General features: G+C 39.4%; 1 protein-coding gene across 6 annotated transcripts in view; it reads left to right on the top strand.

Moving 5' to 3' along the window:
• Window positions 1–20548: 20548 nt before the first annotated feature.
• Window positions 20549–26250, top strand: part of cxxc4 (CXXC finger 4) — a 51938-nt gene continuing 46236 nt past the window's right edge. For 3 of the 6 annotated variants that reach the window (XR_008962747.1, XR_008962748.1, XM_057330860.1), the window contains exons 1-2: window positions 20549–20979; window positions 22343–23279. Coding sequence is in view for 4 of the 6 variants with exons in the window: in XM_057330860.1 (XP_057186843.1) it covers window positions 22458–23279 (822 nt within the window). In the remaining 2 variants the exon portion in view is untranslated. Of the gene's footprint in view, window positions 20980–22342; window positions 23280–26250 lie in introns of those variants that run through there. The other 3 variants (XM_057330861.1, XM_057330858.1, XM_057330862.1) reach the window with 3 other exon arrangements.

Raw genomic sequence — 26250 nt, 5'->3', positions numbered from 1 at the left:
CATTCCTACAAAACAAATTCCTCTTTTACCTCTTTTATAAGATTTTCTGTACTAAAAGTTCAAAGCTTCTCGTAACACCGTGCCCCTGTGTGTAGTCATGTACATGTGAAAGCGAGCACTAACCCATCTCATCCTCCACCCTCCGTTAAGAGCTTTTAAACATCCCGTTTTGTGCTGTCTGGATTTTAACAGGTGGTTCTTGTCTGAAAGAAATCTGCCTTTGGCTCCTCTCTAATTCTGAAAGGGAGACCCCACCTCTTTCATGTGGGCCACTGCCTAGCTGGAGTGACGTTTGTTGACTCAATAGTTTTGAGGCAGGGAGCAGAAAAGAAGATTTGTTTTTACACAGCATGGAGGAAGGGCAGTGGGGGTAGGCAGGAAAACTTGCGCGAGCTGTAATCACCAGAACTGGCCATTCCACAAAGGGGAGGTCAGCCACTGTGCAACAGTAGAACAAGCTTTCTTGGGATGATCTATAACCTAATTATTAACTTATATTCATGAATAATCCAATAACTGATTATAAAATGCTATTTATATAAGCCTACTAGACAAAACAACATATTTATAAGTAAATAGCTTATAAAGTACTTTTATAAAATAAAGTTTACATCGAAAGTTTAAGAATCTATAATCTGTTCTATGATTGATCCACAAGTGAAGCGTTTTATTTTGAGCCTGATACAATGTTAATAGGGCGTTATTAAGATGTTATTACTTGTTAATAACTAATAATATTGATAATCAATAAAGAGAGTCTCTGAAAATAACAAACTCTGCACACCAATTTAAATCTGGTTGCAAAGGACAATGCTGTGTTAAGCAAGCCAAAGCAGAAATGTTATGGTTTGTGAAGAGGTGTCAGAAACAACATATCCTTTCACGGCACCCCTCGCCTCTTGGAGGGAAAACTCTCACCTTGTGTGTGAAAGAAGGGCTTATCCCACACCACTGGGGACAATGAATAAATGGACACACTTTAACCATGAGTAACCTCACATGTCTTCTAGATTACAGATGTTAAAGAAACTTTAAACTGACATTATTTTAAGAATGGTGGGCTTGACAAAATCTGTGATGTTTTAGCTCTCAGCAAATGCTCAACAGAGATCCCAGTCAGATCAAAACATAAGAGATCTTATACATGATCATTTGACATGGGTATTACAAAATATTTAATGCTGTCTTTTTATCTTATAATGTTCGGTACTCAAAATGGTAAAGATGCTAACATCCACAATGAAACAATTCATATTTTATTTTTAAATATATTGATAAATTTGTATCACTTGGGTCCTTGTGTAAGTCACAAGTAGTTGTAATACAGATGTTGTCATGGTTCTGCCCACCTTGTCTTGCTTTTCTTGGCCTAGTGGCAGAACCATGATAGAACCTCTTGTTTTATGTGGAGAGTGACGTTTTGTCCCTGTTGGTCTTCCACTCTCCGGTGTGGCGTCTTTTTTCCCGCCCTTTCGTCTCCTCGTTATTGTTTGTTAATTAGTTCATGTCCTGCACCTGTCCCCTCTTGATTTATCCCCTTTATAATGCCCTTGTGTCTTCTGTCTCGTGCTGGTTCATTGTACTGTCGTGTGTGTGTCATATGTGGTGAGTTCCTGTCTTGTCAGTGTAGTTTAGTTATTTTGTATTTAATTCAAGTGTTGTCTTAGTCTGGTTAGGTGTAGTTAGTCCTTGGTGTCATGTTTTATACCCTTGTGTTTTGTTTTGTTACCCCCACGTGGGTCTTTGTTTTGTATTTATATTTTATTAAATGTCTTGTTAACCCCTTACCCGCTGTCTGCACTTGGGTCCTCTGTCATTGTCTCCGTGTCCTCACCACCCACGTTCATGACAGATGTTTCATCACAAGACATGCAAGAAGCAATGAGATTTCATTATCAACGTGCCGAGCTAAATAGGCTTTCTTTCCCAAACATATTGTTTAGCTTCAGATGGCATTTATTAACCTACTGGAGTCAGACAACATAAAATTCTAGGATGGCATGATGATGTGTAAATTATGAGAAAATTTCATTTTTGGTTGAACTATTCCTTTAGCTTTAAATAATAATGGTCTTAATTGAACGCTTCTGCAAACACACATGTTTTAATAAGGCTCCTTCTCTGCACTTAGAGAGACTCGTTAGTGTAAGACCTTCATGTTGTAATTACAACAGTCCCAGCAGGAGGGTGGGAAATCCGATGTTGGGAGTTTGGAGACAATACAGACAAGCTTGTGAGTTACAGCAGGTACAAACCAACATTACGCCTACAAACAAAACCAACTCAGAGATGTCACTGGATTTCACTTTTTTGTATTTTACTCTGTCATAATTACTCTTTTTAATGGCCTGTAGCAGTAGCGAACCGTGACGTTTGAGCCTTGGCCCTCTGCGCACACGCAACCCAACCACCCCCCCCAACCCACACACTTAACCTTAACTTCCTATAGAAGTGCGCATACATCATTATACCATCACACTTACCATATGATACATTTACAATGCTACTCCAGACTTTCTCCGAACAGCACAGCAAGACAGTTATCACCAAAATAACACGCAATATAAATACAAATCCTTATTACACATATGCATTATGATCGGCTTGCTGCGCATGTATGTGCTCTTCAACAGTATAATGGACCGGGTTGCTCACACACATGACCAACACTGCCTCCCAGTCTGATTATAAAACCAACACAGACTAAGATACACAATACCAGTTTAAAAAGCGACACCACTCATGAGAGCGCTCTGAGCAAAGAATACCTACACTAGCAGACAGTAAACAGAGATTCACCAGCGAATAAACTGATTATAATAAATCTTAAAATTAAACTGGTAACGTTACAGTAAACATATGGAACTGACCATAGTAGATTTACCATTTATCTGATAAAATGTCACTGTTATGCAGAATAACAGCAACTACGCACAATATTCTAAAATTTAAGACGGACCAGTCAAAATCACTTGTCTCAAATTAAGCGCACATCAGCAACCAGAATGAATTGAGGCACGGCGGCCTAATAAATCATAAATAACTTACAATTTGATGATCAAATTACTTTTCTCTTTTTTTTCCGAGACTTGATAACAAAGTTCATCCATTTTGAATGACGTTTTCCGCATTTCTTCTTCTTCTTCTTTTAAGTTTGGCGGTTGGCGGACCTGCTTCGGGTGCTTCTTCCACTTTACGAGATTGCTGGTGAACAACCCCCCAGATGGCGGAAAGTGAGCAAAAAACAAAGCGTGCCCGTTTAGAAAGATGATATGATTGGTCAGTTTTACTGTCACTCAAAATGAATCTCTCTATGGCGAGTCGCCCATTGCGCAATCAGTGTCTTCAAGGAAACAAAGGAAGCAACATGACACACCTGCCGGTCGTCAGCACCTGAAGCTCATCACCCGAAGCTCATCACCCGCTCTATTTAGAGAGCGTGGAAAGAGGCACAGGCTGAGTTTCATCTCCACAAAGCATGATCGCTAACCTGTTGAACCTTTTCTCTCTCACGCAGAAACCAGCGGCTGACGACCAGCATACCAGACATGCCACGCCACCAAACTGCCCATATCTACTCACCCCGGAGCACATCACCTAAGAGTCACATCCAGCTTACTGAACTTTCCCTACTGGCTGCTGCACTCTTCACGATTCACCTTTGTAAATAAAGCTGTTATTGCAGTTCTATGTACGTGTCGTTACTTTGCTCGCCACAGTTCGTGGAGAATGCAGGCGAAGTAAAGTGATGATACGCTACCAGAATTTCATCATACCTCTCGTCTCCTTCCTAGGCAGCCGCTTTCTCTCTCTCCTGCCTCAACATTGCGATGGAGGAAATAATCTGAAGACTGACGGATATCACCATTCACCAGCAACAGTTCACGGAGCAGTTGAACCTACGGCAGGAAAGGATGGAGCAGACTTAGAGAGGCAGTGGCCGCACGGGTGCCCCTCCCAGACACACGCTCGACCGTCCATCACCACCTCACCAAACTCAGCTACCTGGATGACATCGAGGCGTACCTTCGAGGTTATCGCAACACGAGAGGCATGGGATACAACCGAGTGGGCATGGTTGCTGGCTCCCTTCCTAACCGGAGAGACACAGCGTGCCTATTATTCACTGCAGCCGCCAGCTAACGAGGACTACTAAGTCTTGAAGCGGGAGATCCTGGCCAGGGTCGGGTTGTTCCTGGTCTGTGCAGCCCAGCAGTTCCATCAGTGGTCCTACACAGAGAATGTGCAGATGGGGTAGCAGCTGTCCCCACCGCAGAAGACCGAACTCAATTCCCTGGTGAGAAGCCCGGGCAGACCAGGATCATCCACCACGAGATCCAAACCCCTCCTGGCATCATGGTGCGGCAGCGTCCCTACCGGGTCCTGGAGACTCGCCGACTGGCTATCGAGGAAGAGATCTCCCGGATGAAGGATCTGGGAGTGATTGAGCCCTCCCGTAGCCCATGGTCCAAAAAAAAGCCAGGTACATATCAACCCTAGACCTCACCAAAGGTTACTGGCAGGTTCCCCTTGCCCCCCGTGCTAAGGAGAAGCTTATTAAGGTAATTCAGCTGTCCGGAAGGCTCCGCAAGCCCTCAACAAGGCCCAGGTACATGCTTTTCTGGGGCTAGCGGGATATTATTGCTGTTTTATCCCAAACTTCTCTTCCCTAGCCAGTCCCCTGACCGAACTGACCAAAAAGGGGCAGCCCGAGAGAGTGAACTGGACCCCGGAAACAGAAATGGCTTTCTAGACCCTGAAGGACGCACTCTCCTCATCGCCTGTGCTGCATGCGCCCAACTTCGGCTGCCCCTTCATCCTCCAGACCGATGCTTCTGATACTAGGTTGGGGGCAGTCCTGTCCCCAACAAAGGAGGGACAGGAGCACCCCATGGTGTACATTAGTCGGAAGCTCACGACGGCCGAGACCAGGTATGCTACGGTCAAAAAGGAAGCCCTTGCCATATGGTGGGCAGTCCTGGAGCTCCGGTACTACCCTCCTGGGACGGAGTTTCTCCTTGGTCACCGAACACGCTCCATTTCAGTGTATGGCGAAGGCCAAGGAGACCAACTCCCGGGTGACCTGGTGGTTTCTGGCCCTCCAGGACTTCCATTTCCAGGTGGTACATCGGGCAGGGGCCTCCCACGGCAATGCAGATGGTCTTTCGAGGATTTGGTCAGGACGGACGTCCCGATCAGGTACCTCCTCCCCAACAGCTTCCTCTATCTCCCTGCAGGTCAACTCATGGTTCCAGAATGATGCTTGGGGGGGGGGGTATGTGGCAATATTGCTCAATCGCCGTTGTCAAGGAAATAACCGGTCATCAGCACCTGAAGCTCATCATCCGCCCTATTTAGAGAGCGTGGAAAGAGGCACAGGCTGAGTTTCGTCTCCACAAGGCATGGTTGCTAACGTGTTTAACCTTTTCTCTCTCACGTAGAAACCAGCAGCTGACGACCGGAATACCAGACACGCCACGCCACCAACCTGCACATATCTACTCACCCCGGAGCACATCACCGAAGAGTCACATCCAGCTTACTGAACTTTCCCCACTGGCTGCTGCACTCTTCACGATTCACCTTTGTAAATAAAGCACCCTCTGGGGATTGTTATTGCAGTTCTGTGTATGTGTCATTACTTTGCTCGTCACACTCTCTCATTGATTTACTGTACTGTCAGCCAGCGGTATGCTAACAGAAGGCGCCCGACGTATGCACATGTTCGACTTCCTGCAGCATGCGCAGGCTGCACAGACTGTGTATGACATTGCAGAACTGCGACTGCTCTGTGATCTTGAATTACTCTCGTGAGACTTGGAAATCTCACGTGGATAGAGTTTGCATCGATCCATGAAGTCTAATATACTGTACATATCTAATAGGAAAAATCTGCCGATTTTTATTGAAAATAATACTTTAAAGTTTTTCAATTTTATTTTTTACGATAGTTTAGGTCATCACAGAGGGCCTAGAGGGCCCTGAGGGTTCGCTACTGGCATATAGTTGGTAGTAATTAATTAATCCTAATGTTTCTCCCACTGCACAGTAGGTTTTGAAAAGCCTTCATCCCCAGACTAAGCAGTTGCCAATGCATAGGTCTGGAGCTCTTTTCACACATTCATTGCTACCTGCTACCCTCTCTCTGTAGGGATGCTGTGTTTTATGAGGCTCTATTAACAGAGCCTTATTATTCTAGCACAGAACAATATTGTAGCTTCTGCTGGCCCTGTCTGTTCCCATGAGCTCCAGTTCTACTTCAGCTCTCCATCCTCTTGGTTAGGTAGACCAAACTGTTATTTGATTGACATTTTAATACAATGTTAATTAACTTAATTGGTTTATTTTCATATATACAGCCGCAGAAAAAATTAAGAGACCTACTTTTTCTGAATTTACTATTTATAGGTAAAATTGTCTTTTTGTTTCATTCTGTGAACCACTAACAATATTTCCACCAAATGTCTAATAAAAAATAGTTTTGTTTCTATTTGCATTTATTTGCAGAAAAGAAAATTAAAGAAATTGTCAAAATAACATAAAAGATGCTTTGTGTTTTTTCAGAGCACACATTTTGACTTTTAATTCATATTCACTTTTAACATACAACAGTAATATTTGAAGAGTTTGGTTCCAAAATGAGATAACTCCGTTTTTAAATTATTTCAAAAATCATGTTTTTTATTAGGTTAACATGTTTTAATTGTGTTTTATTGTGTTAATTAGCTGTATTTTTGTAATTATAATGGCTTAAATCAAAACAAACCAACTACCGTTTGATTGATATTAATTAGATTACATTTTTGAAAAGGAGTTATCTCATTTTGGGTCCGTGTACGGTCCGTGTGACTTTGTCACTTCTGAGGTTTGATTTTGTTGAAATTCAACAGACTGGACTGGAATGAGAATGACCACAATAGAAATGCTACATGATTAAATGAAAAAAGTATCTTATTTTTTTCCATGTTATGTATATACAGTATATATATAATAAATGTATATTGATTATGTTGTTACAAATATATTTTAATTTAATATGGCATAGTCATATGTTAAAGTGTTATTCTTAACAACACATTTAAATATGCTGTTATGGACTTTTTAACTTTGCACACTTTACAAATGACTTTATGGATTTCTCTGTACCATGTTATTTACAGTGCTGTTCTACATGTACATCCTATGTATAATAACTGTACAATTATGAGGAACCAGCCCTATATTTAACCCTAACCCATAAGTCCTGTTCAGTTTTTGTTAGGAACACTGTAGATACAATGTAATAATTGACATGCTGTAAAACAATAAAGCAACTTATATTGTTGCATGTTAGGCTGGGATTGAATAAATCCAATTACAACCTTCAACATTTCCATTAGCCTATTAAAACCTCTACAGTTTCAATTAATTGTGGTTAATAATATGTATTAAATAACACTGCTTAGGGTCTAGGTTTTTCAAAAGGTAAGAATGGTGTGTAATGGTGGATTCACACAGTATACGGGGCAGTCGCAATTGTTCATTTTTAAAGGGAAACATGCGGTAAGCTAACATAAGAACTAACATAAGAAATAATATAAGAAATAATATAGGACTGTTATTAATTTAACCCAATCAAAGGTTCTAATTAGAACAAAGGGCCGTGGTTTATGCTTCACACTATTTACACCAAACCATTCACGCTGATGGAAAAAGTTGTTTAAAGTTTGTTGACTAAACAAGGATTTCTTGTCCTGGGGTTCTCTCTAGTGGATAAACATAGTACTTCAGCCTTGTTCTGGCATAAATTTGCATCTAGTTTGCTCACACCCAAAAATAAATGTATAAATAAAACTATCAATTCTTTATGTACAGGACTTTTGTGTACTTTGGTCTTTGAAAATACCTAATGCACACACTTGCATTTGACATTTGTATGCCTTTAGCAGATTTGCTACTGAGATTAACCTTGTATAAGGAACTACACACTAAAAATTAAAGGTTCATCCGGAATGGTAAATAGGCCTACACTGAAATCTCTGTAACAGTTTTCAGGATATTAGTATAGGAATTCACAAATAACTTTCTCGTCCATATTGTATTAACAAAACAGTGCGTTTAGCCTGTACTGTAAGCATCCACAAAAACATGTCAGCATTAGCAATGTCAAGATGGGAGAGAAGAACCCAGATGCAGGCAGGCAGTGAAGGGGTTAACTCAACAAGACTTTAATAACTAATAAAACACAAAACAAACACCCTCAATGGGGAAAACGAAACTAAGAGATATAAAGAAAACAAGACTTCCCACGAGGGGGCAAAACGAAAACAAGAACAGCCAATAACAAATAAACTAACTAAAAACAATGACCAAACGTCTTACCAAAAATAACATGGAAGGGAACACAGGCAGGACAAGGAACCAGGAACACAAAGACTTCTCCAACGAGAACGAACACGGGTACAGGACCACAATCCATACACAGCACAATACACGAGCACAGGACAAAGAAACATAAGGGTATATATAGGAAAGACAAACGAGGGAAAATTACACAGGGCAGGTGGGAAACATTAGACACGGCAGGGAAGCAACACATGAAACGAGAGGGGCGGGGTCAATGACAAGACACGAGAAAACACATCAGATGTCAAAAACATAAACATCCCATGGCTTTCTCACATAGAACCTAAGGGCTCTGTCCCGATCCTGCCACATGACTAGAAATTCATAAACAAGAAGGTAGGACCGTGACAAGCAGAACCCTGATTACATAAAAATTACATCTAAAAAATGCTTAACCTCCCAACTTTTCAAATTCATGTTAAGAATAATGTTTTGCTTTTAAGCTTTTTCCACTTATTCTTAAATACACACTTATCGGTATTATGTATTAAGCCAACTACGTTTTGACCACCTTTTTCTGTTGGATTGCATGAATTGTATTTTCATATAGTGCAGTTTGTTCTTCCAGATCAAATTAAATATACAACTCTTTTATGGCTGATTATGGATTTTCTATAGTGCAAGAGCTCTATACAGCAGGAGTGATAACACTTTTATTCACGTGAGGGAAGCCTCTTCTCCATTGACATCAATTAAAAAACAGCCTCTGCACTGCAGTGTTTGGTGATTTGAAGGTTTTCTTTGCAGTCGTTCTTGTCCCTGTACTGTGTGTTCTCTTCTGTTTTACCATCACATGAAACAATATGATTGTTGTTGTTTTCTGTCAAAATCATAAATTGTGCATCTGTGAAATCATACTGTCTGTATTTTTTGTATTGCATTTTTGTTCAAAACAGTTAAAAAAAAAAACAATATAGCTTACACTATATTGGCTAAAAACGAGACATATTTATATTTAAAAATCAGACAAAAGTCAAACTGCAATGAAGTAAAAATGCCTATATCTTAAAGCAAAGGTAAATTTGCTGTTTAAATTCACAATATTTAAGAGTTTCCATGTCAGATGTATAACATCATATGGGGGTTGTGTATATTTGATGTAACTATTCCAATTTCCCAAGACTAAATTACAAGTCACAAGAAAAAATCTTTATATCGGGTCATTAAACATCTTGTTCAAGCATTGTCACAACTAATCACTAGATGGCAGTATATCCACTGTTTTTCTGCAAAGGAAAATAGAAAACAACAAAAGAAATACTGATCTTCACCTTTGTAACCAAAAAAAAGATTAAATGCTTTGTATGCGTAGCTCTGGTGACACCACAGCTAGACATTTAGTAACGGTGAAAGAATTTTACATGCAACCCAGTATTTAAAGGTCATGTATAAGGAAATAAACAATTCACTAAAAGTCAATCTGAAATACAAATTATTTAGAATGCTGATATTTTTCATTTGCAACTAAACTCACACTTTGTTGGCACTTTTGTTTAAAACTATTTTGTTTTTTTGATAATATGCTAGTACACTGAAAAAGAGAATAACTGCTTGCTGACAGCGCTTCAATGTATGGGAGGTTAAGAAATAAATGGCTGGAGCGTCCGTGTTTAGCTGCACCTTGGGGTGGTCCTGAAGGTGTCTCTCTATAACAACCTGCTCATGGGGCAGATAACTTCCCCATAACTTCTTAATTAATTCTGACTTCACTGCAACAAAGACCAAAGCCCCTAATTGTGTCACATTTCTGGGCTTCTAGGTCTCCACACAAATACGTGGCTCCTGCTGCTTTTGTTTTAGTAGAATTCTAGATAGTTACTGCTTAGATCAAGTTGTAATGGACAAGGGACATATGCACTTTTGGCAAAATTAGTGACAGGAGAGATTTTTGTTTCTCTCCATTATTTGCCTCAGCTCATCAAAATGCAGCGACCTGTCATTTTATTTGAATAACAGATAATGTCCCTGCGCCCTGTGCAGCAGCGATGTTTCACTTAATCTTGACATATAATGCATTTTCAGATGTAGAAATATGTAAAGTTCTAAATATTATAAGGTTGCAAAATCACATTATATAATAATAACAATACAAAAAAAAAAAAAAATTAAACCATGTACAAATGGCAACAATAATGCCAAACCTATTGCCTTGTGTTCTAAAATATATCTAAAATAAAGTTGCTTTAACAATTGTGACACTTTTGTGCAGTGCAAAAAGTACCTAACCACCACAATCCAGTTTAAACAGTTGCTGTGTTTGGCATAATTTTGCCTATTTCATTTTAGTCATTGAAATCCTTTGTATGTACACAAGGCTTGTTATTATTTAAATTCCAAAAACTGATTTTTGTTTTATAGACACATTTTCTAGATTTCATGGAAGCAGTAAATAATCAAATGATGATCAAATGTCAGAGCATTAAAACTAAGCAGATATCCAGATGCAGCCCCTGCATTGCAAGCAGTTCAGGTGTCAGGTTTGCAGTGGTTAACAAGCGCATGTGTATATGTAAATGGAGTTGGTCATAAACATTGGAAGACTGGACATACATGCTGGCTTTAATCTCAACATAAATAAAATTCACTTACATGTGGTGACAAAGCAGAACCTTAAACTGAAAAAAAAATGCATGTAGTGCAATTTCCATGCACAGTACCAATTCAGAATACAATATAGTTTCTGTGGCCTACATGTATTGTGCTTGCTTTAAATTTTTTGTGATTCTGTTGTAGCAGGACAACAGATGAGCAATAGTAAAGTGACAGCGTGTGGGGGGCTGGGTTGGGAGCTGTGTTCATAAACACAGTGGCACAAACAGTGGCACCAAGCCAGAGGTCCCATCCCCTGAGTCACAACCCAGTCGTTACCAGGTCGCAAGAACATTCTAGGAAAAAATGGCTGTAAAGCCAGTGTTCGAATTTTGTCAAAGCTCCTGGGGGTCCCCTAACCAGCCCTAAAAAATTGACAGAGCTGCCAGTACAAGCATCAATCACATGATAGTTTGGATCACAGTAAATTGGAATGTGAACGCTTTCTGAGGGAAAGAAAAATATTCTTGGGGAAAAGCAAAAGTTTTGCAAAGCAATGCAATGTTCTGGGGAGAGCAAAAGATTTAAAATATTTTCTTATAAGATATAAGATCTTTGAATTGCTGTTTAGTTTCATAACTAATCACAAAGGAAATATTGACACCATACATCCAAAAAATAAAATATTTTTAGAATGTTCTTACCACTCTGGTTGGTTGAGAACCCACATTGAAAAAATTGTGGCTAACACACTTGTACAGTTTATACTCTGCACTTTGTACTTTGTAAAGTTTTTACAGACTGAGATTTGTTCACTTTGTTGTACTCAGCTGAAACAAACTGCATAATGTTGATAAATATTTGAGGAAACATTGATCCATTTCCACTATGGACCTCGCTTTAGCTGGACAATCATTCTCATTTTCTCATATACTGTAAACGGTTTCGGTTTAATTAATATTAACATGAATGAAAATCCTATATAAACTATAAACTAATTGTTATGTTATAATTTCATTTATTATAATGAAAATTATATTATAATTTTCATTATAATAAAATTATAATATAATTGTTATATTATAATTTTAAAATCTTTAAATAATTTATTTACCTGTGATGGACCTGATATTGAACCTCAAAATCAGCGATGTCCCTGAAATGTCAGTTAGGCAACGATATACAAGTCTCTTCTTATGACTACAGTGTTTATTATTCTGACAATTAAAGGGATTTTTCTGTATGTTTTCTCTAAGAATGAACCCCTCACCACACACTATCATACACCGTCTCAGCTCAGTATGTGGCTAGACAAACGACTCCTGAAGGGAGGGGTGGTAATGGGAGTTGTGACGCATCACAAGATCTCTGAGGATGCTCATCTTCTGCTTATTCCTGAGGGCCAGTCATGGAGGGTCGAGCAATAAACCGAATATGGCAATCTTCATTCAGAAGCATGCATTTCGATTATCTCAGGCTCCTGGTTTTATGTTTGGCTCTGAGACGTATCTCCTATGGCTAAAAGGTTATCATGTCCGGATCAGGACAGACAATACAATATTATAAATCACCAATTGACATGTATTGCCGTGGAGGATATTGTTGTGGAAAAAGATGCACCTGCTGTCTCCCAGGCCAACAAATATTCCAGGTCAACAGCACAGAACAAACTTGGTGCTGTGTGGAAGACTTTAAGAAAACAGATTTTTTTTTCTTTAGAAGATATTAGTTTAGGTAAAGGCATCCGCCACGTTAATTTTTTTTTGACAGATATATTGTCATGCCATGTGGGATTTGATAATAAATTGGTGGGGGCACATGAGTTGAAAGGGTACACGCTGCCTTTGCACAGTTTTATAGCCCATGGTTCTGCTAAGGAGTTCTTTTTAGTTTTTGAGACACTTTGTGAAGCCTTCATTCAACCCTCAGATGATGCAGATATAAAGATATAAACATTTTTGTTAGTCCTATTGTCTACTGTGAGACATGTCAACAAGTTGCATGCACTCTGTTTGAACCCCGCATTCCCTGCGTTTATGTTTCTGAAGGATAAAGTGGGATTTGGTTGTTTGAAGGTGGAATGTTTCCCAGTGTTTGATCCTCCACATTTTAGTTCTAAGAATAAGCAATTGCAATGCTGATGACCAGTTAAGGCATTGCAAAAATATTTAGATAGACAGCTTTAGATTATTAGAAAATGCATTCCATTAAAGGAAAGAATGTTGTTCAAGCAACAGCTTCCTGACTAGATAGATACTGTTAAATTGATGTAGTCTAATAATTTCACCCAAATCTGTCAGAGGTCATTATACATGTGGAATACATGTGGCTTCATCTGGTGGTGTTTCTTTTGAAGACATGTGCAGAAGACTACACATAGACATGAGATTTTCTAGACTACATGTCATCCTCTATTCTGTTATATTATACTACTACTGTATTAAAATAAGTCACAAATCACAAACACTCCGATATCTAGTTCTACTATAATTTAATACAAAGAGGAATACAAAATAAACAAATTAACAGCAAATAAAACAAATTATTTTACGTAAAACAGTTTGCTCATAATGATAACAACTTGATTTCAGTAAGGGATGAAGTAGCAAAATCACAGTGATATTGTTTGCTTTTTCATTTACATTTTCCATTACATTTAGTCATTTAGCAGACGCTTTTATCCAAAGCGACTTACAGATGAGGGAAACAATGGATGCAATTGGAACAACATAAGGACAACAAAAAGCATAAGTGCATTAAAAGAAAAAAGTTTATTTTTATTTTTATGAAAGAGTAGAAAAGAGATAGAAGTCAACTGATCAGTCAGGTGTGGACGGAAGAGATGTGTTTTCAGACGGTTCTTAAAGATGGCTACAGAATCTGCTGATCTTGTAGCAGTGGGCAGATCATTCCATAAATGTGGAACCGATCCCGAGAAGGTACGTGAGAGAGATTTTTTACCTTTTTGGGATGGCACCACAAGACGTTGTTCGCTTGCAGAGCGTAGGGATCTGGCGGGTATATAAGTCTGCATTAGCGAGTGAAGGTAAGGGGGTGCCAAATCAGTGGTGGAATTGAATTTGATTCAAGCAACTATAGGGAGCCAATGTAACTTAATGAAGAGAGGAGTGACGTGCGCTCTCTTCGGTTCATTGAAGACCACTATTGCCACTGCATTCTGGATCATCTGTAGAGGTTTGGTTGTGCAAGCTGGAAGTCCAGCCAGTAGTGCATTGCAGTAGTCCTGTCATGGTTCTGCTTCCTTAGTCATGTTTTTCTTGGTCCTGTAGCAGAGCCATGACAAAGTCTTTGGTTATGTGTGGAGAGAAACATATTGTTGTCCGTTTGACAATAATATACGTTCTCTCCAGTGTCTTGTCATTGGCCCCATTCCTCTCGTTCCCTCGTTATTGCTTGTTGATTAGTTAATGTCTCACACCTGCCCCATGTCGTTATCCCTCGTTTGTCTTCCCTATATATACCCTTTTGTTTCTTTGTCCTGTGCTCGTGTATTACGTTGTGTTTGCGTTGTATATGGTGTCTTTCGTGTCTACCCGTGGTTCCTGTTCCTTGCCTTGTCTGTGGATTGTTCGTGTTGTGAGTTACCCTGCCCCTGCCTTTGTTACCCTGCTGTGTTTTTTGTAAGACGTTGTGTCATGCTTATTAGTTAGGTTATTTGCTGTTCTTGTTTTATGTTTTGCCCCCACGTGGGAAGTCTTTGTTTTCTTTATATCTCTTAGTTTCGTTTTCCCCCATTGAGGGTGTTTGTTTTGTGTTTTATTAGTTATTAAAGTCTTGTTGAGTTAACCCCTTCACTGCCTGCCTGCGCTTGGGTTCTTCTACCAGTCCTTGACAGAATACACGAGCCCCAATGAACCCAGCAGGCAGCACCTCGGCCTCTACGAGGCGGGAGTTGGCCGATTGGTGGCAGACAACGTCAACCCTGATCCAGAAGGGTGACGGCCCGATTCCACCCCAGGGCAATCAACCTCTGGCGGAGTATGCCCGGACATCTGCGTCTCGGAGGGGTTTTCTGCCAGAGGCGCTCTTCAATGCGTACTTCCTGGCAGGTCTCGTCAAACCTCCTCCTTGGGCCATTCGCGAGAGGATGATCCGAGGATCCTTCCAGGAGCTGCTGAGTGGCCTCCCTGTCAGCTACTCTCCTGACGCTCCACGCTCCTGCCTAGCGTCCATCCCGGAAGGTTGCGTCATGGGTGTCGTGGCCCTGGGGAGTTCAACGCCATTGAGGGTGTTTGTTTTGTGTTTTATTAGTTATTAAAGTCTTGTTGAGTTAACCCCTTCACTGCCTGCCTGCGCTTGGGTTCTTCTGCCAGTCCTTGACAAGTCCAGTCTGGACAGAACAAGAGCCTGGACTAGGACTTGCGTAGCATGCTAAAGGTCTAATTTTCCTAATATTGTAGAGCAGTGTTTCCCAACCCTGCTCCTTGGGGCACACCTTCCAGAATGTTTTAGATCTCACCCTATATAAAACACCCGATTCAACTCATCAATCAGGTGTTTCATATAGGGAGAGAACTAAAACATTCTGGAAGGTGTGCCCCGAGGACCAGGGTTGGAAACACGGTTGTAGATGATGAATCTACAGCACCGGGTGGTGCTGGCAACCTGATAAGTGAAGTTAAGCTGATCGTCGATCACCACTCCCAGGTTTCTGGCCGTTCTGGAAGATGTGACTGTCGATGAGCCCAATTGAATGGAGAAGTTGTGATGAATCTTTGTGTCGGCCGGGATTACAAGCAGTTCTGTTTTAGCAAGGTTCAGCTGCAGGTGATGGTCGTTCATCCAGAGCGAAATGTCGGCAAGGCATGCTGAAATGCGTGCAGAAACAGTCGGATCATCAGGCTGAAATGGCAGGTGGAGTGGTGTATCATCCGCATTGCAGTGATAGGAAAAGCCATGTTTCCAAATGACAGAGCCTAGGGATGTCATGTATATAGAAAACAGCAACGGACCAAGCACTGAGCCATGAGGTACCCCTGTGTCGAGATGTTGGGACTCAAAGACCTCTCCTCTGCAGGACACACTAAATGACCTACCTGTGAGGTAAGACCTGAACCATTGTAGCACCCCTCCAGAGACACCCATAGCCTTGAGGGTCGACGGGAGTATGTGGTGGTTAACGGTGTCAAAGGCAGCAGATAGATCCCATAGGATAAGTACATATGAGATAGAGGCGGTCTCAGGGCTTGACTATTTTCACCTACAAATTGTCAATAAAGGTGTCTCTGGCAGCCTAATTGTGACTGCTAAATTGTGTTAATGTACAACAATGAATGTTAAACAATATTAACAATGTCAACCAAAGTTAAGTATTTATTAAAATACAAGGTTGTAAAATGTAAAAATGGTTTTGTGCTTGCTCTGAAGTGATGCTATATTGCACGTTCCCAACATACTGTAGGAAGACAGAAATGTTTTCCATTAATTTTCTAGTTAAAAGGATAAAGGATAAAAAGAGACTTACATATAATCTGACTTATAAATGTAAAACAAAACAGGCACAGATCCAGTTACAAGGCTGGCCTTGTTGGTCCAACACCTTGCCCAAGTTACAAACACTTAATTCCAGTTTGCCGACAGTTAGAGCCATGTAGGCAGATTTCCCTGGAGGATTAGGGAAACACTCATAAGATCAAATGTGTCTGCAATAAAGGATGGGACTGGCACAGATGTGTCCATGCATAATGGTCTGTGAAGAGTGGCAGTGAAAGTATTTATCTAAAAACAGCTCAGCTCAACCAGGATATTTTCGTACTGTGAAAATAGGCCTGAGCAAAAAGTCCTTAGAGAATGTCATATAAAACGTTTTCTAACAATTGCAGAAGTGTGATTCAAGAGAGTCAAGACAATTCCAAATGGGTTGTGTCACATTTGAGCTGGGTAAAGTCTGACAATACAGCATATGAGCACTGCAGTGATGTAATTCAAATCAAATTAGTTGATATACAATAACAAATATTGTCTGTAAATATCAAAAAGTAATGCAAGAAGGTTTTTACAAAATATTCATATAAATTTCAGTACAATGCATCAATTACTAAAAGTGCATCAGGACTGAATCAGTGTTTCCAAAAGTGTTTGCTGTCACATAGAAAATGTGGTAGCGTTTTTATTTATTTTATTGTTTTTTATGTAGCTGAATTATGGAGAGTCTGTACTGTAAAATGAATTGCTGCTTTTAAATAAAAAGCTTTGGTTTAGGCTTCAACATTTACCTTAATGATCTACTTTTTTTCACTCAACATTTGCAGCTTTCACTATTTTAACAAAGCTATATGCTTTTGTTTTAATTAACATTGCACACTGAAGATTTAAAAAGCTAGTAAAAACAGACCAACGTTTAAATAAAATTGTTATTCAATTGAATTGAATCAATTGATCATTCATTGATCAGCTCAAGAATACATAGCCCAGAACAGGGCGGCACAATGGCTTGGCACTGCCACACAGCAAGAAGGTTTGAGCCTTTGGGAAGCCTTTCTGTGTGAAGTTTGCATGCTCTCCCTGTGTCAGTGTGGGTTTACTCTGGGTGCTTCGGTTTCCTCCCACAGCCCAAAGCCCATGCAGGTTAGGTTGATTGAGGATTCCAAATTGCACCCCCAATTTATGGATCGACTTGTGTTTAGACTTGTGTATGGATTGACTGGTTCTCGGCATGAATATAGCCCGAGATGCTGGAATGGCGATAAGAATGAATAAAACAAACAAATTTATGGCCCAGAACAAATTATGTCATTCAACCTTGTCGGTTCTTGTGCATCTCGTGACCAAGCATCACAATGCAAGAGCCAATACATTTTTTGTTGCTATATTTAATTTAAACTCTGTATATAGCTAATTGTTTTGATTGGATAAGAAAGTGATTAATTACTTTTATTTTAATTATCATCACAAATAATCCAGGTCATTTCGATCTGGATTATACAGCCTGAGTCATATGAGCACTTTTAACAGACCTAAATAAATATTTCCCTGCGCTTCAAAAATCTATATATAACCAAATTTAAGTATTTAAAAAAAATACAGTATGAGTTTAAATTTAACTGTCATCTGTAACCTGCACAGGTTTAAGCAATTCCATTTAAACCACAGTTATGTGATTTGCCCATATTTACTGTATATATTTACACAGAGATACAAGTAATGTGTCCACGGCCTAGGGAAAAACACATGCAATTTATCATTGTTACGATTTAATCCAGTATTTTTTCTATAGGAATAATGGAGCTCTTTTCTATATGTCTGAACCTGCTTATGATCTGGGGTTTCTCTTGAACACACAATATGACCAAATTTCTGTTTAAATGTTATGCATTACTGTGTCTTGCACAGTGGATCTGTCTATGGCAAAACTGTGTGTATGTATCAGATTAATTCTACTCAAAAAGTATTCTTTGAAAGGCTTTGAAAAGTATTCTCTATGCATATGCTAAGTGTTTATGCACAGTCCTTCACTTCGCAAGCTAACTTTAAAGTTGATAAAGTGGCAAATACTTACCACCCAAAGTTGCAAACATACAACTTTGCTAAGAAATAGACTACATGCACGTAAGCGTAGAGACGAACTTCCGCTGTCGCCAGAAGTCGGGATGTCAGTTTCCGGTTTGCTCTTGCACCACGCAAAATGTCAGTGTTTACAAGATGTCTTCAAGATCTGCCAAAAATAAGCATTAACGATGTACACCACATCGCTGATGCCTGGTCTCCTGCTCCAACAAGCAAGCGGGACAAAGGATTTAAGCTCTATATATCGAGTTATATCCACAACTACGAGGATAAGTAGTTTAATCTAATGTGGTGTGCCGACAACTAACGTTAGTGGCTAATTACGTACTAATTTAAGAGTTATATTAAACATGATTTACCTTGGCTAAATCTCCAGGAACATTAGAAATGCCGGGTTATTAAAGTAATAAGAATATAACTGTTGGTTTATAAGGCCTAGCTTCACCATACACTCAAACTGTGAGGTTTCTCAACTTTCCTCATGGATCTGTAGCACAGTGACCTGACAATGACTTCACCTGAGCCCTGATCTTTATTAGAAACTAAGAGGGGGAGAAAGTTAAAACAATTGATGATTCATACTAACGTTACAATAAAAATAAACATGTCGCTAACTAGCTTAGCCACTAACGTTATCTGTCAGCACACCACATTAGATTAAACTACTTATCCTCGTAGCTGTGGATATAACTCGATATGTAGAGCTTAAATCCTTTGTCCCGCTTGCTTGTTGGAGCAGGGGACCAGGCATCAAGGATGCGGTGTACATCGTTAATGCTTATATTTGGCAGATCTTTAAGACATCTTGTAAACACTGACATTTTATGCGGTGCGAGAGCAAACCGGAAACTGACATCCCGACTTCTGGCGACAGCCAGTCAGCCAAAAGTTCATCGCTACGCTTGTGCACAGGGAATATTGGTAAACAAACTTCTTTAAAACTAATACTATTGGAAAAAAATAAGAGCAAGCAAGTGCAACTTCAAATAACTGTCATGTAATTTTGCTATATGCTACTGTATGTGCATTTCTGCTGTATTAAGGCAATACAGAAAAAGGAGGACAATAAACAGACTTTTTTTCTTGTAGCCTAAAGATCTTAATTAAAAATACACACTCCTGAAGCATTCTGTGCCATCATTCGCTCATTAACTTGCTGCAGTGAACAGTTGGAGGAAAAGCTGTCAATATTTAAATGGACAGTCTAGTTTTTATTTCATCAACATATTTAAAACAGGCAAAATACATTCCAAAGAGCATGTTGGAAGATTGTGTTTTAAGGACACCATTCTTAATAACTTTTAAACATATATCAAAGTTTAAAACAGTTGCAGAAAATAGAAGATTTGTTACAGAAAATGTTGCACAGGAGATGAAAACAAGTTAATCCACAAATGTGAAAATAAAGAACAGAATTGTTCAGAAAAAATCTGCTTTACATGACGCCAAGGCGATGAAAACTGACGAAACACGATTCGTTTCCCTTCCCACTGGTGACACAATACCCATTTATATAGCCTGCCTACCCTTACGAAAATTAACCATGGTTTTTTTGTGGTACAAGTGTAGTAACCATGTTTTTGTGGTGCATTGATTACTTAGGGCAAAACCATGGTTTTACTACAGTAACCATTGTTTACTATAGTTTTTACAAAAAACATGGTTTTCAAAACCATGGTTATTTTGTGATAACCATTGTTTTACTACAATAACCATGTCTTTTTGGTTTTAACTGTAGTAAAACCATGGTTTTTCCATTTTAACTGTAGTAAAACCATGGTCAAATTTCGTAAGGGTACTATGGGCAAGAGAGGTGTTGGAACATTATTGAACTTGTTTGATAACATTTACATTCGTTGCAATATAGCATTATTTGAAGAACTTCTAAACAAGAATGTAATGTTACTCTCATAAACATAAATACTTGGTAATAGCCTATGAATAAAAACATGTAGTACTTCTTAATATGGCCATGTCTCAACACCTATAGCTTACCTACCTAATATTTTTGATAGCCAGATAGCTCTTAAGTCAGACAGCATTTGTGGAGCTTTCCTTACAAAATTCCAAAGGTTTTAAAACAAATTCAAAACTGCTTACAGGTTAGTGTTATTACTATTGTGATTAATTATGTATTAATGAATGTCTATGCGTATTCACGTAGTGCTACTAAACATCTAGCGAGGGAAAGCACGCTGTTTCCCGGTAGAGATTGATGAGCATCCCCCTCCCCAGAGCTCCTGGTGTTTCTATAGTAATTTCCAGCCAATGATCAGTTGGTGTCCACATCCCCATCCTCCTCACCTCAGCACCAATCAGCCACACACAGCGACAGGAGACAACTCACCTCCAGTCATCGCTTCACGGACAACAGGCACAGCCAGGACGCCATCACAAACGCAAACATTTCTTTCTAGTTTTCCTTCCGTCAAGAATGGTATTTTGTGCGTGAAGATGGTGTTATTGTAGCGATCGCTCGGCGTGTGTTTATTGTGTATTCATCGCAGTAATGTGCTGCTCTAGTGTCTGGATTGCCTGGTAGGTGATGCTCTTTCATTTTGTTCCTCGCTAAGCGATATTGGCGCATGCTTTCTGAATGTCCACTGTTTTATTATTTATTTCGGAGGCTTTTTTAAGCGCCAGAGTGATTAAATCTCATTATGCAATTTGATATGAATGTCTTTGCTGTAAGTGGTGCCACTGCTATACTCTCGAGCTCTTTTTGTCTTCTCGTTTATCGGATATCTCTTAGTCTCTGAACTTTGTTTACCGCGTGAAATTCCACAGTTTGAATTTACATTTGACTCAGTGCACGAAGATAACAAGACCGATTATTAAAAAAATATTTGCATAATGAATGCACAAATGTACATTGTCCACACAAGAAAGCTCGGTGGTTTTGATGTTTGTTACTCTTATGCTTACTCTGTGTTTTGCCTTTAATTGGGAAGCAACAAAACTTAATGAAAAACATGTTGGCTTCATGTGAGGTCTCAGGACCTGAGATAAACAATTACGAGTATGAATATTTATTCAGTAGCCTATGTGTTTCCTGTGCAAATGTATGATTAAGTTCAAATCCAGGAGTTCACATGTAAGTGCTTTGAATTGCTGTTGTGTTCTTGCAATGTGCTGTGTTTAGGCAGTCAGCGAGAGAGAGTATAGTGAAAGGTAATGCAAGGAGAGGAAGAAGTGTCTAATGGGCTTTTATCTGTGGCAACAAAATCCAGTCAGACTGGGAGATCGGAAATGGATCTCCCACACACACACACACACACACACACACGCACGCACGCACGCACGCACGCACGCACGCACGCACACACGCACACACACACACACACACACACACACACACACACTACAGTTGTCAAGGTTTGAGGCTCAGCTGGAGGACGTCAGAGCATCTTTGTGTCATTGAATGGTTTCGAGACAATGTTGAATTATCTTCTGAGTATATTAACATTCTGTACTGTTGTGTTACCGTTGCAGAATGCCATTCTTCAAAAATACAGGAGTTTATAAAATATACTATATAATTGTCACATTAAGCTATTGCTATGCTTTTTCTATGTGATGTGTAAAAATGACTTTAGTTAGGTTAATTTTTTCCTAATAATAGTATGTTTTGACCAGAATACAGCCTGTTCATTTAGATGTTGGACCATGCAACAGGCTACCAAGTGTGATTTTATGAAGGCTAGGTTTATATTAACATTACATACGCATAAATCAAACATTTCTTATATGTTTTCAGGGCATGTTTTATAGATGAGAATGACAACTCCTCAAAAATTGTGAAAAAAGAGCAATTTTGTTTTACTATTATTGAGTAATTTGTCAGAAGATGTGCAGGGAATGCTTGTCACTTTGTTGTGTAATTGTTGTTCTCTTGTTTTAGTGAAGAAAATAAACCAGGATGGTAACGTGTTGTGTCTAACCAGCTTCACCTTGCCAAAAACCAACTTTCACTCCTGAAATATTTATCGTGACCTCTCGGCATCTTAGCAACAGTCATGTCTAATATTAACAATGCACTTTGCATTGAGAGCGGACAGAGCACAGACTTGTCACTCTTGCAAAAGGATCTTCAGGATGGTGGATTAAGCCAGCTGTTGGATTACAATGCCGAAATGGAAAGGTACAGGTCTTTCGCGAACTTTTACAAAACCAATGGGGCATTTCCACAGACTGCTAAGATCACCCGCATAACAACACCAATTTTTCCCAGCGCCAGAATTGGCATGTCCCCTTGGAACTGCGATAACGGCATGCTCTGGGGAAGGAAATCAACGGCAATAAACCCTAATAGGACCGGCATGCATAGAAACGACTCCCCAAGGCCAGGGAAACCTGGCGTGCTGCCAGAGACGCTGCAAATGGCAAATAATAATTTCCTCTCTAGCTTATCCCCTGAACACTGCAGACCTTTAGCGGGAGAATGCATGAACAAGCTGAAATGTGGTGCTGCCGAAGCAGAGATAATGAATCTCCCGGAACGTGTTGGAACTTTTTCCGCTATTCCGGCTTTAGGGGGCATCTCATTACCTCCTGGGGTCATCGTCATGACAGCCCTTCACTCCCCCACAGCCTCGGCAGCCGTTACAGACAGTGCGTTTCAAATTGCCAATCTGGCAGACTGCCCACAGAATAATTCCTCTGCATCCAGCGGAAACCCGGCGAAAAAGAAAAGGAAAAGGTGTGGGGTGTGTGCGCCCTGCAGGAGGCTAATCAACTGTGGAGTGTGCAGCAGTTGTCGGAACCGTAAGACGGGCCACCAGATCTGCAAGTTTCGGAAATGCGAGGAGCTAAAAAAGAAGCCCGGCTCATCGCTAGAGGTGAGGCGACGGCTCAGACACCACACTCCCCCCTCCTTCCCTCCCCCCGTGCACTCAAAAGCATTAACCTTTCCTTCTAGTCACGTTTCTAAGCCCTTGAAAATTGTTTCCATGCCCACCCATGCCTGAACATCCCCCCGGCTTCTCAAATCTGCCTACCCGCCTAGCCTAATTGGCAGTAATTAGGGGTGTTTGTGCGGAGCGCAAGCTGAGCTTGGCTCAGACACCCCTAATTGCTGCCAGTCAGGCTGGGGCTGGAACGCATCCGAACAACCATGGGCTTGGCTCTGCTCCAAGCTGAGCTGGGAAATGGTTTTCAGCAGAGAGCCATCCTTCTCTGCACTTGGTCATTTTAACCAATTATAGAAACCGTCTCCTGACGAGGCCAGACCATCTCCCCCACAATGAGAGCAATAAGAGAATTCCTGCTGCTAGTCTGGATTCTCTTTCCGACGTCTTTACAAACCCTGAAATGGCAAAACCATTTGCACATTAAACTGATGAAGCACTGGGGATTTTCGAATATCTAAAATGACGGTTCTCTTAAATGTACTGTTTTCAAGGGCTTAGGTTAAGAGATTTCATATTTTTGCATGTAGCAAAAGTAAAAAAATCTTAGAAAATACAAATTTGGGTGTGTTTGTATAAAAGTGGACAAATACAGGTATATTTCTGGATTCACTAAAATGTAGTCGTGTAAATTAAGGTTCATATGGTAGTAACATCTGTCTTGGGTGATGAAGTGGACAGTGCTAAATCAACGTTTACTATATAAATCTATATGTAATTCGATTTCAAGTAGTTACTGGAGATGCATTTGAGATACATGTTTTACAAGGCACTTAAATGCAATCTTTAGATTAACCAACCTTTAAAAAGACTTAAAAACACCAGGGCTTAAAACAAATTTACTCTGTGCTTGGTGTTGTAAAAATGAAGTACACATACAGTATAATGTGTATATACAGTATGCGCTGTTCTACTTCCTCTTTATTACTTCTGTCTTGTGACTAGACAGAAAGTCTAGTTGGTAAACATTTTTGGCTTTTCTCTTATCCTTGTTCTATCTAATGTCCTAAGGATTGTCTGTTTCTTCAAGCAAAGGCAAGAGGAGTTTGGTGTCTCTGGTGCAGAAATGGCACTTCTATATGCATGTACATATCTTACACCAACGTTGTTTTGCAGTTTAGTGACAATCAATGTTTGTTTGGGACCGTGGAATATGTTGTAACGTTATACTGTATTTCAAAAGGTCATAGGAAACAGTGGTGTAAAGAGTACCTGAAAACCATACTTAAGTAAAAGTACAGATACCTTGCAGCGAAAACTACTCTTTACAAGTTACAAGTCACCAATTCAAAAATGACTTCGGTAAAAGTCTTAAGAGTATCTGAATTTAACAGTACTTGAGTATTTTACTCGTACTGAATGTAGGCTCAAAGCAGCACTAGTCTTCAACACTTAAGAGACATGTCAGTGAAAAACAAGAAACAGTTGATTCATGAGGAGAGCAATCACATTTATTTTCTTAAATCATAATAAGACTGAACACCTAAAAATTGCAACAAATCATGGTCGACACCATAACCTACGTCTATTACAAACACTCAAGTCTCATTTAAGCTCAAGTGCTCATAATAAACCAAACTCTTTCAAAAGGTTTCTTCAATATAACGGATAAATAAAATAATGTTAAGTCAAATTAAAAAGTCAAAGCCTTTTTGAACTGGACATGCTGGTTTTGGCCTCATCATCAGCTGCTGTCATGTCCTCATTTCACATATAAACCGCCAGCGACTGACATTGATAACCCTATCCTAACCCTAATTGATAATGCACTCGTATTCACATAAAGAAGCCATGTTGACAAGTTTTAGTAAGTAAGAGCAAAACCCACAAGATATAGTACCTTCAATGCCCTGTAAATGGCAATATTAATTCTTCTGTATCAAAAATAAACTGCTGCAAAAGAATGATAGGTACCAGGCGAAATGTAATGTGTAATTGCATTATTCATTACAAATGTAGTGGAGTAAAGAGTACATATACTTGTTCAAAAATGTAGTCAAGTAGAGAGTAAAAGTTGCTAATATCTTTAATACTCAGTACAACTACAAAGTAGCCAAAAAGATACTTAAGTACAGTAACTAAGTACATTTACTCCAATACTTTACACCACTGATAGGAAATATGATTGTTGTGATATGTGACTTTTTTTAAATGTTTGTGATTATGGTGGTTATACTCAGGAATTTGTATAAGGAATCCCAATGTCTACCAACACAATCTCACAGGAATTTTAGTTATTTCACGAAGTGGCTAATTAGTCCAATCTTATTTGTATATATTAGTACGATTTGCTCCGGGCCAGTGATGGTTAGGTTTAGGGGAGGGGCATCAGCATTGCTTTATCAGTATTACATCATACAAATTCATATGAATTAGCCATCAGATCAGGTTGTGTCTACAAGTATCATGTTATTCACAAGTTCACATTTTTCTACAATCCTTGAATGAGGTGAAGTTAGCATTTTTATTGCTCTCTGTGATGTATGGATGATTATCTCTAAATATTCCCCCATAAGACCAGTTAATTAATAAAGATTATATCATATTTAATACACAACAGATGTGCATAGAAATAGTGGTGGAATTGGAATGTGGTGGGAATCAGCATGGGAGACAGCAGTGCATCTTAGTGACTGTTTACATGCCCTTCTGTCATCATGATAAGATAAACACACTCTTTCTTACCTTTTGTTTAAAACTACCTTCATGGAAATTTGTGTTTTGATGACTTTTTGGTGTATTTTGATTGATAAAGAGATTTTATTGCTATTTATTATTTATTATCGTTTAAGACAGAAGTGTGAATTATTAGCAGCAGGTCTATAATTCAGGAAATAATGCTATTTTGGGATATTCTTTCCCTAAACAGTGAAAAGCATTTTAAACAGATATTTTAGTATAC

The sequence above is a fragment of the Triplophysa rosa genome, linkage group LG4 (genome assembly GCF_024868665.1).
Source record: "Triplophysa rosa linkage group LG4, Trosa_1v2, whole genome shotgun sequence".
NCBI classification, from domain to species: domain Eukaryota; kingdom Metazoa; phylum Chordata; class Actinopteri; order Cypriniformes; family Nemacheilidae; genus Triplophysa; species Triplophysa rosa.
Note: the sequence above shows the minus strand (reverse complement) of the source record. Positions and strands in the feature narration are given on the sequence as shown.